At 40.1% G+C, this 16,959-nt stretch overlaps 2 protein-coding genes across 2 annotated transcripts in view; both read left to right on the forward strand.

The window, feature by feature from the left end:
• Positions 1–16,959, forward strand: part of VAPB (VAMP associated protein B and C) — a 78,866-nt gene that overhangs the window by 294 nt on the left and 61,613 nt on the right. The window lies entirely within an intron of this gene.
• On the forward strand, positions 173–14,717 carry RAB22A (RAB22A, member RAS oncogene family). The gene is made up of 7 exons (XM_082226547.1): positions 173–336; positions 4,279–4,358; positions 6,147–6,228; positions 10,819–10,890; positions 10,968–11,074; positions 12,007–12,116; positions 13,325–14,717. Exons 1-7 carry the CDS (start codon positions 301–303, stop codon positions 13,420–13,422), a joined length of 585 nt encoding a protein of 194 aa, XP_082082673.1. The 5' UTR covers positions 173–300; the 3' UTR covers positions 13,423–14,717.

Raw genomic sequence — 16,959 nt, forward strand, 5'->3', positions numbered from 1 at the left:
CAAGATGGCGCCCGGTTTGTGGAGCCTGAGGAGGAGGAAGAGGGTTGTTTTTTTTTACCTGTGACTTGGAGCTGAGGGAGGAGGAGGAGGTTCGGAGTTGATTTTTTTTTTTTTAATTTTGGGGTCATATCCTCCCACGCCTTCGTGACTTTCGCCTGAAGGGTAGACTTGAGGAGGAGGAGGCGGTGTGTTTTTTTTCCCCTTTCTTAATTCCCCGATGTGCGCCTTTTTCCGAGGAGGGGCTACCCGGGCTGTGCCTGCTGCGCTCCCGACGAGAGAGCTGTCTCCCCTTCCCCAGCCATGGCTCTGAGGGAGCTCAAAGTTTGCCTGCTGGGGGTAAGTAACAGGGGAGGGAAGTTGGGGCTGGAGAGGTTTCCTTAACACACACACACACACCCCTGCGCTCACACACACACACACACACACACACACATATATACATACACCCATCCCCATAGAAAGAAGGTTTGGAAATTTGGCCTTTCCTTCTTTCCATCAGCTACCACTTTCCACAAAGGGACTTTCAAATGCGGGTTTCCTACACGCCTGAACATATATGGTTACCAGGGGGTTGGGGTGGTGTCGGGGGAGATGGGGGGTCTACCATCCCATTCCTGTCTACTCGGAAGTAAGTCCAAATGTGATACAACGAGGTTCACCACCACCACCTTGGGATTGTGGCCTTGAATTGGTTGGAACTCGGTTGCAGCTATTCCTGTTTCGTTTTGCTGCGATACCGCTTTTGTAGTTTCTGAGCCCAGGTATAAGCCCCACGTCCTTCAGTAGGACTTACTTCAAAGTAGATGTACGCATTTTTGTGTGTGTGTGTGTGTGTGTGTTGTTTTTCCTGCCAACGAGAAGTATTTTGCTCATAGTTATGAAAACTGTTGCTCCTTTATCCTCCTCGCTGGATGGTCTTCCTGCCTACCCCATGTTAAAAATCAAGAAACTTCTTGGGTTTGTTTGTTTTTTGCACAACTTGAGTTTCAAAACATAAGGACAGGAATCCTATAAGCAAACAGAAGAAGCCTCTATTGGATTCATCTAAGGATAAACAACAACCTTTACTGTAAAACAGAGAGGAAGTATTTAACCCTATAGATAGATGCTTACCTGAGAGAAAGTTCCATCCGACTAACTCCAGTTTATTTCTGAGTACGTAGGTGTGAATAGGATTGCTCTGTAAAATACTTTCTCTCTTAGTAGGAGAAAGAATAGAAACCAAAGTTTCAGAGACTTCTCTCTTTTCGCAATACTTTTTTGCAGCATTAAATCAATCGTGGATTGTGTTTTTCCCTTCTACCTGACCTTTTTTTTTTTTTTTGCAGAAGTATGTTTTGTTCTGTATATGATTGAGAAAAGAGGCTTGATAAGATAACATTGACATCTGCTATTTCCCCCCCTTCAATCCATTCTGTGGTTGGTAGTATATGTCAAACTAGTGTTAAAATTTAAGAATGTTGGAAAAGGTACATTCTTCATATATTTTATGACAGTAGCATTCACAAGCTCCAGAATCTTTGACTACTTTAAAATTACTAAGTAGTTTGAATGTTTAGACTTGTTATTGGATTTTTATGGCACAGGCTGTCCACAAGACTTAAACCACTTCCTCTCAAAATTTGCCATTTGTCACAATGAAACCATATAAGCATATGCTTAAGATCCATACATGGCTGTGATGCTTTAAACTATGGAGTTTTGCCTAGTTGATTGCTTTGTCCTTATTTATACAGTACTGAAGAAGAAACAGATCAAACTATCTAGTCTGTTCATAGCTGCTTAGTATTCTTCCAGGTGTGTTACTGGAACGACGTATAGCCTTTCATTAAATAGGGTGGAGCTGTATGAGTAAGAGGCATTGCAGAAACTCTCCAACTAGTTTAGCACCTTTGAGTTTAAGTTGTTTGCTATACACACCATAGAGTAGAGAATGAGAGCTTCTCTTAAACATGCAAATGCAAATGTTTCCACTGTGATGCAGATTCACTGAAAGCATGGAAGCATCATGGCATTATCTAATGCTGGCTTTTTAATATGATAATAGAATCAGAATCGTAGAGTTGGAAGGGACCCAAGGGTCATCTAGTCCAGCCCCCTGCAATGCAGGAATCTCAGCTAAAGTATCCATGACAGATGGCCTTACAACCTCTGCTTTAAAACCTCCAAGAAAGGAGAGTCCACAATGGTCAAAGAGGTCTTACTGTCAGAAAGTTTTTCTATATACAGTATTCGCTTGAACATCCATGAGTATTGCATCCATGTACAAAATACTGTCCAGTCTTGGATAGAAAAATCCAGCACTGCCATTGGTTGGACTGGAGTAGGCAATGACCACCTGGTTATATATTTACAGCTCAATACTTGTCACTTAGAAGAAAATCTCATTCATGTCAGTGGAACTTACTTTGAAGTAGCTCACAGTGTATTGTGTTAAACTTAGGTGCACAATAGTAAACCTAAAATTATGAGGACCAGTTTTCAATAGGTATAGAGTTCTTTATCTCACAAGCAATTTTTCAGTTCAGTCCTAATCCTTGAATCGGTGCTGCTGAAGGGGCTTAGGGTAAGGCAGTGGGAAGAGTGCTGGAGCTGAGGTCTCTATAGGAAGCTACCACTAGCATTCAGAAAGCCCCCAAACAAGGCATGCACAAAAATTTGAAAATGCATAAATATTTAAAAAACAAGGCAAGCACACAACTGCTTTGGATCCATAGGATTCAAAGCCTGATGGATCCCACAAGGGGCCTGATTCTCAGCTGCACCAGCCTAGTTACCAAAAAAATAAAGCCAAAACACCTTCCACCTGGACTGGTGCAAGCTATAGGGTTGCACATCTGCTATTCTGCTTTGCTGCAGGCTGGGGTTGACTGAGTTTGCTTTTTTAGGAAGCTTAGGCGTGTTCTTTGTTCATAGTTAAGATACATTTTCCCCTTCTACCCTTCTCCACTAGTAGAAAAGTTTTTAAAATAACTGAAATTTTTCCATACTCTGTTTAACTGTATCAGAGGTTGAAAAGCTACTGCCTGTTCAGTCAAGTAAAAAAGGGGGGAATTTTATTAAGCAAAGTTAACATAGGTAAATTCAAGAGGACTAACTTTTCGTTACAACAAACAGAAAAACAGTTGTATGACACTTAAACAGATTTATACCAAAGTTCGCCATTTCTGTTCTGAAGCCCTTGTCCACAACTTGTCTTATCAGTGGGCCACCTGAGAAAAGGAGGGATAACTTTCTGGCAAGATCTGGCTCTTCACACTACTTTTTAACTAGCCTGGGGAGGCCAGGCAGCACATTTCAGTTGGCTTGATTTGGACCAGGGATTGCCATTTGCTGATTCATAGACTATCTCAGACTGATGCAGCTGGAAATCAAATGTGGGGAGTTCTTTTGCCCAAAAGTCAGCAATATTTGAAACTTTGTTTCATTCTCTGGCTATAAATAATAATTTATCTTACGGTTAATTTTATTTTTCACATTACCTCCCTCATATAGACAGTTAATTGGAGAAGGATCACCCTTCATTTCAATGTGTTGTTCGACTTAGTAGTTGCTTGAGTTGCATAGCTTTTACCCAAACTACACCATCTATCGGGCAGGGAAGTTCTTCACTCCTTTCTGTTTGTGGTACATTTATATTATAGGGAGTGGTTGTGGAACCATTCAGGCACATTACAATCGTATGATAAGTTGGGAGGAAATGTTCTGCCCAGTTCATTCTAGAAAAACTAAGTGTTATAATACCCCATAGTTCAGGAGAGGAAAATAACTTCTAGCTACTACCCTAAAATGTGAGATTGAGTTCTTGATTATTTCAAGCGTGGTGTAGTGGTTAAGAGCGGTAGTCTCGTAATCTGGTGAACCGGGTTCGCGTCTCCTCTCCTCCACATGCAGCTGCTGGGTGACCTTGGGCCAGTCACACTTCTGTGAAGTCTCTCAGCCCCACTCACCTCACAGAGTGTTTGTTGTGGGGGAGGAAGGGAAAGGAGAATGTTAGCTGCTTTGAGACTCCTGAAGGGGAGTGATAAAGCGGGATATCAAATCCAAACTCTTCTTCTATACATATTTCAATCGTAACAGCTTAGTTTAGTTTTAAACACATCTTTTTGCTTGTTGTAATACTTTTTATTTTATTTTTCACAATATCAACATTGAGGAGAAAGGAAACTACCATTTCATCAAAATTTAGGGTTGTACTGCAATTGCTTCAAAAATCACTTATGTTCTACTGTCAATGCCTAAATGGTCTTTAAATTGTCTGTCTGATTTTACTTTCAGGACACTGGTGTGGGCAAGTCAAGCATTGTATGGCGCTTTGTAGAAGACAGCTTTGATCCCAACATCAATCCAACAATTGGGTGAGACAGTGAACAAAACTAACAACTTAGGGAGATATAGCACTAAACATAGAATCATAGAATGGAGAGTTGGAAGGGACTTCAAGGATCATCTAGTCCAACCCCCTGCAACGCAGGAATCTTTTACCCAATGTAGGGCTCGAACCCACAACCCTGAGATTAAGAGTCTTGTGCTCTTCCAATTTGGCTAATCCCAGCTCAGTTCAATGTAGGAACTTTGTGCATAGAAACGTCTCATGTAGGAGTATAAAGTTTGATGCAAATGCTAAAATCCAAGTAAAATGTGTGTTGCATGCCAAATAAGTGGGAAAGTAGAAGTCAGTACTCTGGGACCAGTATTGATCTAATGCTGAACCCTTTCCCCCCACAGTTAAGAGATTGAGAGTATGGTTCTAGTACTATTCCTACATGACTTACAAACTTGCCTGAGACCATGGGGAAAATTTAGCAGCAGCCCAGTTGGGAGAAGATTAAGCATTTGTTTAAGCCACTTTACCTTTTATTAAAAGAATGTCGTCCACAATTAATTGTATAGATATTTTTCAGTAGAATCAGCAGCTCTTTTCTTTTTCTTAGAACAACCCTGTGAGTTTTTTTAGTTTGCAGCTGGGAAACGGGGGTGGGGGGGTGGCATCTGGCAATTCCATTTCCACAAAGGCAGTTGGATCCACATCCATTTCTAAAGCTATCTACTTTGCCTTGTTGGCTAGCAGCCATTAATACTGAGATGCTGTCTGAGTAAATGTGTCACAGTTTTCATAGATATGCAAAACCTGAATCATGTAGAATTACAACTTTTAGTTTCATTCCTTTTTTAAAAAAAATGGCCAGTGTATCAAGTAAAAGATTAATTTTCAAAGTGGCTTCTAAATAGTAAACAATCCTGAGCAGATCAAGAGTGGAGTTTACAGCAGTTTGTATTTTCCTCCATCTGATAGCATCAGTTAATTCAAAAAGCTACGCTTTTTATTTGAGACTCCTTTCATTTCACATATCACTCTTTTAGATCAGTGTAAGTAGATTTGTGATGTAGAAAACTTGGTCCCTCTAAACATGAAACTGTTTGTACAGCTTAGGCTATTGTTCTTGACTCATGTAGGATAACTGCCCACCTTGATCTTGCAAATAAACTATTTTACATTTCATAAAATGAACATTTTGTCTTAGTAGACAAAAGGTGTAGAGGGGCTTTTACAGTTTCAGTGCACAATGTGTAGTGCCTGAATTGGGGGGGGGTTAAGAAGACCGTTAAGGAAATCCTCAAGCTTCAATCCGTGACTCTCCCCCCAATTTTAGCCAAATCATGTCTCAATAGCCTTCTAAAAACAGTAACACATAATGTCTGGAGTCCTACCGCAGCCACCATCCTTGTAGATTTATCACCAACAGTGAGGTTACATTTTAAGCATGCAGCTATTCACTTTCTTGTACAGTTTGTGACCTCTTCTTGTTGAAACCAAATTGATTTTGTTTGTCTCAACGATCCAAAAGAGAGTAATCTAGCTTATCTTCTTACACTAGCCCTTGTAAGGTGCAATTGGATTGTTGTTGCCTGCAGCATTTTCCTGTCTAAATAAATGCTTTTTTATCAGTAGATAGAGAAAAGATAAAATGTACAAACTTTATTCCTTCCATGTCTAAAATAATGGATCTATATAGCCAGCATGTGAGGGTTGTACCTATCTGGATTCTGTACAATGGAATTAATATGATCCTTAATATTTATGAAAGGGGAAGGTTATAAGGTGGTGGTTTTTCTCATATGTTCATGTATTAAATATTTTTCAGAGCATCTTTTATGACAAAGACAGTGCAGTATCAGAATGAGTTGCATAAATTCCTAATATGGGATACAGCCGGGCAAGAACGAGTAAGTAGATAACCCATTACTTTTTATTTGCTAAAAGTTGTGATGAAACATTATAAAGCCTTTATTAATGTGCCATGGATGGCCATAATACATGTTCCTCTGATTACCCAAACAAGAAGTTGTATATTGAGATAAAGCCTGGAGTCATATATTGTACATTCTAGATTTAAATTTGTCTCCTTCTTATGAAATTTTAAATATATGATTCATTCCAAGGATTAAAAGATTTTGTTTATAATTCAGCATGGGTGGTTTCTCAGATCAAGAAAGTGACATGATAGATTGTTTGAGATGCATGCATAGTGTAATGTACAGGAAAAGGTGATAGGCAGCAATTATGCCTTTAATACATAGTTAATGATCTGTGTTCCTGTGGTAGAATGATCCTACATTAAACTAATTTGAAAGCCACTTTTCTGACTTGCATAACTATATATTTTTTAAAAAATTCTGCGACTCTGACAAGAGCTTGAAAGTAATGTAGCGTATATATTTTTGCATACAATGGGATCTTGAACGTTCTGCATTTCAAGCTTTGTCATTTGACACATTATTGGTAGAGCTTTCATTTTCATGGAAGTGTTAAAAATCAAGGGCAGTTGTTGGGGACAAGCATAAGCCTCTCACAAACCATTTTGTTGGGCTGGAAGGTAGAGATGGGACATTATTTCCACCACCCACCACATCCAGTTGAAGATCTGCAATACCCCACTCCTTAAGCTGTCCTGCTGCCATAAGGCGTTCTGTCTTGCTAGTACGTTCTGCCTCTTAAATCCCCCCAGCCCCTGACTCCATATCCAGTCAGCTATTAGCTTTCTTAGGAACATAGGAAGCTGCCTTATACTGAGTCAGACTATTGGTTTTCGAGCGTCTCAGAATCCGAACAATTCAGAACCCAAACATCAATAACCCAGAAGTAATTGTTTCCATGTTCGAATGCGCCTCTGAATTCAAATGGCTTCCGAGGTGTTTTCATTTTTTCCCATTGACTTTGCAGCCAGCTCATTGATCCTCAGTTTTTGAACATTTCGGAAGTCAAAAAGTGAAACAGTCTTCCGGAATGGATTACGTTCGAAAACCAAGGTTCCACTGTACCTGAAACAAAATGTGTACTTGCTTCAGATATTGGGTGACTTCCTTTGAATGGCTTTTCTTTTTCCGGTTTTTGAGGAATCAAACATTTGGCCAATAGCTGCTTGGCAGAGGATTTTCATTTAATATTAAAACTCTTCAGTTTTGCTTTTATTCTCTTTAAGCAGTAGAAGAACACAGGCTTTGTACCCTTTATTTTATATCAAACCAGCTACATGTCACTGTTAACTAATTGTCTCGGATTGTGCAGTACTTTCAAGAGAGGAAAAAGCAGGATCCTCTTTTCTATTTTTACTCTTGGAGTAAAACTTGCAACTTTTGCAATGGAAATAACATGATCCTTTGTCAGTGCTCTGACTCAGCACTGCAGTCTTCTCCCTTTACCCTACAGCATGGTATAAAAAAAGAAGAAAACGTTATAGGGCTTATTGGGGTGGTGACAGGGCACAGCCTTTGCCTACTACTCCAGCTGGTGATCAAAGCCTTGGCCAGCATGAATCCAATTCCAAGAGAGAAATCAGAGAACAAGGAAACAATTGCCTCTCAATTAATCCACATTAATATCCAGTTCTCTGTTTCTTGAAAGGCCATCCTTGGTACTGGCTTCACATTAAAACCACCTCTATGAAGTACATCTTCAGTTGCTTTGCTGCAGATTTTGAGTTTATTCCTTCATCGGCTTTCCCGTGCATTTCTTGCTAGTCTGTCATGGATGAAGCCTTGCCTTCACTGAGCTTCTAATTATTTTTCAAAATAATTGCCGGCTTCATTTTCTACCCAGTGTAATCCCTTTCAAACAAGAGCATTCTCTCTTTCTCTAAGTAAAAGGTACATCTCAAAATTGCTTATCTGTATGCCTTTCTGTCTTTCTGTGTGGTCTTCTGTCATGCTCTAAAACACCTGTGCCTAGTATTCCAGGACTCCTCCTCTCAAAATAGTTTAGCTACTGGGATGTGAAACAGTTGCTTGCTGTTGTCGTAAGTAGCTTGGTGTTTCCATCGACTACTTTTATTAGTCACCATGCTTGCAGTAAGTCTGAAACATGAATTTAGTTACGAAATCTTTTCTCTTTCTTCCTGTTAATTGAGCATCAGTTTAAATAATGCATTCTAGAGCTTGTTCTTATAGAGTTTAGATTTACCAGAACACAAAGGGAAGTGCAAATTAATATCTTCCATGTTCCAGTTAATGTGATACGCAGTTTCCCTAACTAACTCCCTAACTGTACTAGCGAAATGCCCATTATTGTGATGGACAGTATGTGTGTGGATGGGAGGGCTTACATTAGGAACTAAGAGCAGACTTTTACTGCATCTCTGTCACCACATTCAGCACTCTGTTTTTAACCCTTGGAGTGGGTGGCTTATGAAAGCTCATGCTGAAATGTGCAGTATGTTTGATGATGAATGTTATACTGAGGACCAGGGACAGGCATTTGGACCTATACCTGGCTATAAGAGTGCTATCCTGTGTCCAGCTAGGATGAGTCACTGAGCCCTGACGCAATATCTTGTACTCCTATTTTATGCTGTCCCTCTATAGGTGTTCTGTGCACTTGCTGAGTCAGAATACATATGACTTACCAAACAGCATGGACACTTGTTATGTGAGCTTTCATAACTAGGAAAACTTAGGTTTGCTTCATGAGTTTCATGAAGAACACCTTTACTTGCAAATGCCAGTGCTGTCATAAACTATTTTTTAAGGTTTCAAAATGGTGTTTGAAGTTTACACATCACATATGCACAGTGTCTGTGTACACTGTTAAAGGCTTGCAAATAGTAAGAAAGCAACTATTCATACAACTCTAGTGAAGATATCAGTTGCTTCATGGCTCTACTCCTTTATTGAGAGCAGTTTCACAGACTGATTAAAAAAAACCCCACAGCCCTTTGCACTCCATGTCATGGATCATGCTGCAGAGATGGCATTTCAGTATTCAGGATGTAGTATACAAAAAGATGGCGGTGGGGGAGTGTAAGCATGGCTCAAAGGTGTGCTCTTGGATACGTCCAAGTTCAAATTCCAAAAAAAATAAATATGGTAAGAACATTTGCAAAATGACAAGTGAGAGCTTGAAAAATAATCACATGATCTGAAACATGGACGGGGAAAGCTTCTTTGTTTAAAAGGTATCCAGCCTTTGTTCCTGGGCTCTTAACCTTAAAGTAAATGGTTCTGCTTACAGTGGTGCCCTGCAAGACGAATGCCTCGCAAGACGAAAAACTCGCTAGACGAAAGGGTTTTTCGGTTTTGCATTGCTTCGCTAGATGAATTTCCCTATGGGCTTGCTTCGCAAGACGAAAACGTCTTGCGCTTTTTTTAAAAAGCCGCTTGAAGAGGCGCAGTTGCGACGGACCGTGCTTCGCAAGCCGAAAAACATCGCAAGATGAAAAGACTCGCGGAACGAATTCTTTTCGTCTTGTGAGGCACCACTGTACTACCATTGTATAGTTTAACTTCACTATCGCAGATAGTATAAAGTATTCATGTTTTGCTTACTAAGGCATAGTTGGATATGACACAAGGCAGAGATCTACTCCTTGCCACCCCTCTCTCTATGCACCTTCCTCAGGATACAAATGCTGGCTGAGGTGTCTGTTATGGCTCAGAGTTATGTGGCATAGCGAGTAGAGCACAGTTGGGCAATTCATTGCCCCAAAGGCCCACACATGGCAGTGGCACTGGTGGTGGACAGGACCCTTCTATTTCTTGCTCTCTCACACTCACACACACATATACCGTATTTTTCGCCCTATAGGGCGCACTTTTTCCCCTCCAAAAATGAAGGGGAAATCTGTGGCGTCCTATGGGGCGAATGCAGGCTTTCGCTGAAGCGTGGAGAACGAGAGGGGTCAGTGCGCACCAACCCCTCTCGCTCTCCAGGCTTCAGGAAGCTATCAGCAAGCCTGGGCTGCGGATAGCAGCCTGCTGCCCGGAGTGCGGGGCGCGCCGAAGCAGAGCACCCTGCGCTTCGGGCAGATATCCGCGGCTGGGGGGGATAAAAATGTTTTCCTTTATTCCCCCCCCCCCAAAAAAAACTAGGTGCGTCCTATGGGCTGGTGCGTCCTATGGGGCGAAAAATACGGTACTTCCTACCTTACCCAATTTGCCTGGTGGCTGAAAAATCACTAACCTCATGCTGCTAAGCAATTTTTTGCTGCCACATGCAGGCTGTGGGTTGACCACCTGTTGTGTTCCACTAGGGCTAGAGAGATCTGAGTTTGAATAACCACTGGGCTTTGAATCCTGCTGAATCACCATGAGCTAGTCCCTTTCTCTCTCTGCCTACCCTGGGTTGTTGTGAAGATACAATAGGAGGGGGAGTCATGCACACTATACTGAGCTTGACGGAAGGGTAAAATAAAAATGTGACAATAAGTAAGATTCATTCATTATGAGGCATTCATGTCCTTTGTCCCAGACCTAAATTATTTTTTACCGTATGACCTTTAATATGACCCAGAAGCCTTTTTTACATATTTCTTCTCTTTGCAGTTCCGTGCTCTAGCACCGATGTACTACCGAGGTTCTGCAGCAGCTATTATAGTTTATGACATCACAAAAGAGGTAACCAATTTTTTGGAAAAAAAGTTATCTATTGGCAATAGTTAACATGCTTGCTAATTCCATCACTTTAATCATAGGAAACATTTTCAACATTAAAGAACTGGGTGAAAGAACTTCGACAGCATGGACCTCCCAATATTGTTGTTGCTATTGCTGGAAATAAATGTGATCTTAATGATGTAAGGTAAATTAACCCTCATCTTATCTCGCCGCCTGCTATTGCGGTCATTCTTTGTAGTTAGAAATTTTTAGAAATATTTTGAGACTCTTGGGTTTTATAAATTGCTGACTATTGAACCAGGTACATTCTCAAGATTATTAAAGTCTAGCAGGGAAGGAAACTGGCTCACAACATGAATTTTACTCTTGCCGCCTGTGGCTCAGAGATGGAAGTCCTGGAGGGGCTGCTGTGTGGGCTGCATCTAGAATGAACAAGCTAGGGTGGCAGGAGTCATGCACCATATTAAGATCTTAAGATTAAGATCTCTTGGGAAAGGGAGGCTACAGAACAAAGCCGCCTGAGACAGTAGCTCTGGACTGATTTAACTGGGTAAGGGAAGACAGACAAGTTGCTGATGGAATAGGGTTGGCTTTGAATATCTACAACAATGTAAAGCTTATGTTAGAGAACTTGGCTGTGAGCCCCAGTGCGATCGTGGGTGGTTGCAATGTCTCTAACCATTCTGTCTTCCCTCTGAATTACGTAACTCCTCTAATGGTTTGGTAATGTTGGAAACAAAGTTTATGCTCCAGGTGTGAAATTTGAGGGGAAAGTGTTAATGGAGGCTGTGTCTCAACACTGTGCTCACACCTGGACTTAAGTTATATTGGAATTTTAGTTATTTCATAAATTAATACTCTGCTTGATTGTAAGGGGGAGGGGACCTCAAAGTGATTTACAAAAATATAGAACAATAAATTCAATACTTAAAAACATGCGAAAAGTTAAAATACTAAAATCTTTGGTTATATTAGCATGTTTCCCAAGTACATAGTCTTATGCATGGTTTAGATTAGTTGTTGACATAGATTTTAATGCTGCATTGAATTGCACCTACTTTTTCTTTTCTAAAAATTGGTATAGCTTGTTTATACTATTCTCTCTCTTCTTCTTAGGGAAGTCATGGAAAAAGATGCTAAAGACTATGCAGATTCCATCCACGCAATATTTGTAGAGACCAGTGCAAAAAATGCAATAAACATAAATGAACTGTTCATAGAAATTAGTAAGTATCAAAGCATTGGGATTTCTCTAGCCAATCTCCAATTAACAAAAAGAAACCTGACAAGTATTTTGGCTTGAAGTACTGTTTCTACCAGTTGCACGTGATGTCACGTATGTCACCATTTGATGGGGACTGAAAGTGCAATATGATCTGCTTTGGGTCATTCATGTCAGAGCTTCTGTATGCTTGTGCGTTAACCCTCTACATCCTTCTGTTGTGCTTGATGGAGCAATAGCAAGAAGTACACTGATCCCAAGAAAAGTTTGTTCATTTGAAATCAGCAAGGGGAGAAAGGCCTGGAAATTCATAGAGAAATACTTTGTTCACAGTTAATCCCATGTGCAGTTTTTCATACAATCCTGCAAGATACAGTTCAGGTTAGATTCCACATTGTCATGGACAGAGAATGCTGTAAGTGAAGGCTTAATTTAGTTATTGTGGTTAATATATTTGGATAGACCACTTGTGGTAATAAATTCAACAAGACAATTTTGCATTTAATTTGCTGCCACTCGGTTTAATTGAATAACCCTGTGTTTAAGTAATGATTGTGTGATAAACATTTCTATACCACCCTCTCAATACTATTTATAATTTAATAGAATTAAGATGATTGGGCTTTTCAGTGTTTGATTTTGAACCTGTAAAGCATGCCACATTTAAATCCTCTGTATGCAAGGTGATTTTTTTTCTTCCAAGCAAAAAGTGTGCTCCGTAACCATTCAGTGATTGTGCAGCTTAAAAGATGATTTTCAGACAGCTGAAATAATAACTGCAGAGTTATCTATTGGTATTCTTTACTTAGCTCAGAAAATGTACAAACTTAGTTTGGCATCCAGTGCTATTCAACCACTGGCACAATAGAAATCTCCTTCAGCAATAGAACATCTGGTTTCTCTTCTCCCCTCCATTCAGTGATTCTGATTACAGTGACTAGATGCTTATCCTAAGCCAAAAAAGCACAATTTTTCTACCAGTATAAACTGTATATTTCTTAAGAAACAAATTTCAGAACTGCTTGCAAATGGTTTTCACTAATAGCTTTTTAGCATTGTCACCTACAAAAATTTCAAGTGGTTATAGCCTGTCAGTCTTCTAGTTAGTGATGAGTTATGCCTACTCATAAGGCTAAACTACAGGGAACTCTGGGGAATGTGGAAAGGTGTTTCAGAGTCTCTCTTATAACTGTGTTTTTTTGCTCTCTGTAGGTCGTAGAATTCCATCAACAGATACCAACCCCCCATCTAGCGGTAAGGGCTTCAAACTTAGAAGACAGCCTTCAGTGACAAAACGCAGCTGTTGTTGACTGATACGATCATATACCAGACTAGCTTTTATAAAGTATTTGGCCTTGGAAGTTCTGGGTTTATTTTGGGTATATCGTACTCGTATTGGATTCCTATCTGCCTGGTGTTCATAGACCCTGAAATGGGCCAGTTCTGGCGTGCTTTTACGGACTGAGGAGACTGCAGTCATCCTGCTGTTGGACTGCTTCCTTGCATACAACGTCTGGATTATCTCTTGTACTCAAAGGGAATTCATCTTCAGTTTCTTCTTTAGCCTCATGAGAAAGGAACTCCAAAATACAGATTGTAAGACTTAATATTTCATAGTTTTTATAAACAAAACTTTTTTTCGTGAGGGAGGGAAGGGACACTAGCACTTTGTGGGAGTGGGCAAGCCCTGTGGATAGAAATGTTAGCTCTGATCTCAATGCAGTTCTACACTCCTCGTCATTGTTGCTATAATAAGCCTTACTGTTTTCATGGTTGCTTCTCCAAAGTACAGAATGAGCAGCTGATTTAATAGACAGCTGCAAAAATAATGAAGCTGATAAAAAGACCAAATCCAGTCACAAACCTTACTTGCACTTTTATTATTTACTGATGATATTGAAGATGTGTTCAGAAAGGGGAGGGGCGGGGGGAGCTTAGACAATCTTGCCATTTTATGCTTAATTACTATAGAAGAAAATAGATAGAAACCTTTTTTTTAGTAGGCTTCTCATTAAAAATCCTAGATGAAATTGACCAAAATGAACTTGAGTACAACTGGCAGGCATCAGTTGCTGTCAGTCGTTTTAGAACAAGCATGTTGAATAGGGGGCACACCCAATCGCTTAGCATGAGCAAGTTTTTATACTCTCTTATTTATGAGACCAATGCCTAAAGTATTATAAATTATGTTAGTGCCATGGATGACCTCTTTTCCTTTCAGTCCCTCACCTGCGTTGGGGGGGGGGGGGACAGTCCACAGGCCAGAATTGCTGTGGACTCCGGCCTGTACACAGATGGCCTTGCCTTATCAGGCATCCTCCTGTTACTAGTACGGTACTGGAAAACACTCTTCTCTCTGTCCAGTAGAGGTTGCTGTGCGTAAAGTTTGAGGTTTGCTTACAGAACAAATCACTTCTGCATGATAAAAACAGAAACAGGGATCCAAAGCCAAGTTGTGTAGGGCAGTGTAGATCGTTGCCTCCTTGCTCTTGGGCCTATCCTGAAGATTTAACTCTTTTTAAACCTTGTTTTTAAGCAGATTATCTTTTGGCTTTGTATTGTGTTTCCGTTTTATATTAAACTATAAATTAATCTTGCCCTATTATACTATTTCTCATTATTTATTTTTGTTGCAGCCTGCCAGTGCAAAGGTGTGTGTGTTCTCCCCCTTGAGAATATAACCACTTTAATAAACTCACAATGTGTAAAATAGGCCATAAGGCTTTGATTTTTGATGCTCCTAGAGGCATCTATGGTGGCTTGTTCCCAAACTCTAGCTTGGCATTTTACCATCTTAAGTGTTTTCAGCTGAGAAGGAAATTTCAAAGGATACATAGGAAATGAAACAGCTTGCACTTCAAAATACTAGACCATATTATTCAGACCAATTCGTAACACAACTGAACGACTATAGTTAACTTGTGTAAGTGGAATTATTCTTTCCGAATAAGCAAGCTAACTTTAAGGTTTAGAGTGTAAGTGAAACTTCTCTCTAGCGTTCAAAGTTCTAAGGTTATATTGCATTGTGTAAACATCACTGCACAGTGCTAGCAAGTACTAATTTGCATGTTAAAGGTCTTGTTTGCAACAAATCCAGCTTGAAGCATGGCATTTATTCCAAATGAAATGTGCATATATGTTAACACTGAAACTTGCAGCACGCTCCATACCTCAACTAGCTTGCAGCGTCTGTCTTCTCTTTGTTTTAATTTCAAGAATCAGCTGACTCTGCTTTGTAATCTGGTGTGAAGAGTTCTGAGCTGGCAGAAGGCATCTAGGGTTGGGCAAATACAGCTTGGAGCAGATTGATATCACAAGTTGATTCAAGGTGTCTTACTGACACTGTACCCTTGATTATTCAAGGTTCTGGCAAAGGTAATGCTGCCAGCCAATTCAGTAGCACAAACTAGGCTGAATGAAAGTGTGTCAAGGATGTAATGGTAACTTTTCTACATGGGATTTTCAAGGCAGTTTAGCTAGTGTAGTCCAGTGAAGTGAGAACCTTATGGCTCCATTTCAGGGGCCTCAAAGTTCCCTCTTCTGATAGCATCTTACAGCATCTTACACTGTAAGAATTTCAAACTACCTTTGAAATTCTGATACCTCATTCAGTACAGTGCAATGAGCTTCTGTTGGGAAGGGGAGAATGAGAATCTCTAGTACAGGCATGCAGGTCCTTGTTAGTACTTAATAGTCCCCAGTTAGCGTGCTTATTTTTTTTTATAACAGGTTATGAAATTACAGTTCATTAGCAGGTTGCCTCCATAGCTACTTTAGGACAAACCATTCCATCCCAGTGTGGTAGCGCATAAATCTAGGATAAGTGTGCCAGTGCCGAGTTGTAAAAATGCTGGTCTAGACTGGTGGCTGTTAAAGCTTTATATTTTTGTTCATATGGCCTTTTTCCAATTGGAGGGGGGGTTCCTTTGCTGTGCTGAATTACTTTTCTGTGCTTGACTTCTTAGTCAAAGTAAGTTTTGTGCAAAGAAAGAAAAGCAGTAGGCTGTAGTGCCCCCCCCATATTACAGTCATAGCAGCCTAATTTATCTCTGCACAGTGATAGCATCTTGTCACTGCCCTCCAGTGTGGCTTTCACAGTTCACTGGTGTCATTGTGATGCCAAATAGCTCCCTTCTTTCAATTATGCATAACTAGTTTTTTTGTTTCACCTACTGTGCAAAGAAGAATATCTTTACATACATCCAGTAGCATCTTTTTAAAGTTGTTACTATATCCTTGTCTTCTGTTACCACATGGTTATGCAATGTGACACTTCAACTCACAAGCTGTTGGTCTTGGCAGTGTTTCAAAGCATCTCCCTATCCAAGTTATCAGGTACGTTGCCAGTGTGTTAACCTGCCTTAGAGTTCACTGGACTTGTTTAATCAAATATTTGCATTAAAATCATTTAAATATTAATCCTAATAGATTTCCGAGTAAAAGGGCTTGTCTGCAATGCATCACTGCTGTCTCCTTATCTCAAATTGTGCGAATTAATAGATATTTGAGCTTCAGCATCTGCTCCATAAACATCTGGGGGTCTTTTTTAGCCTCTCGGCTATTGTGCTTAAATCTGTCTCTGGTTTAAAACAGTTCAAATTATACCACTTCATTTAGCTATTGGAATGAAATATGTGGCATCAAAAATCTTGCATTAATTCTGTGTCATAGTAGTTTCCCTCTGCGGGATGTGTGGGTTATCTTTGTGTCGTCCTTGTGTGCCTTATGGTCTCTCATTCATTGCATGCCACAGCATACCTGTATTGTGAAAGAACTTGCAAGAGCTTAAACAAAAAAGGCATCTGGTACTGGAAGGGTGACATTCTTGGACTTAACACCCATCCCAT

This window comes from Podarcis vaucheri (assembly GCF_965113315.1).
Source record: "Podarcis vaucheri genome assembly, chromosome: 6".
NCBI classification, from domain to species: Eukaryota; Metazoa; Chordata; class Lepidosauria; order Squamata; family Lacertidae; genus Podarcis; species Podarcis vaucheri.

Coding starts and splice junctions, on each gene's coding strand:
- RAB22A (XM_082226547.1), top strand. CDS start 301: ATGGCTCTGAGGGAGCTCAAAGTTTGCCTGCTGGGG. Junction 337..4,278: donor TCAAAGTTTGCCTGCTGGGG/GTAAGTAACAGG, acceptor TTTTACTTTCAG/GACACTGGTGTGGGCAAGTC. Junction 12,117..13,324: donor TGAACTGTTCATAGAAATTA/GTAAGTATCAAA, acceptor TGCTCTCTGTAG/GTCGTAGAATTCCATCAACA.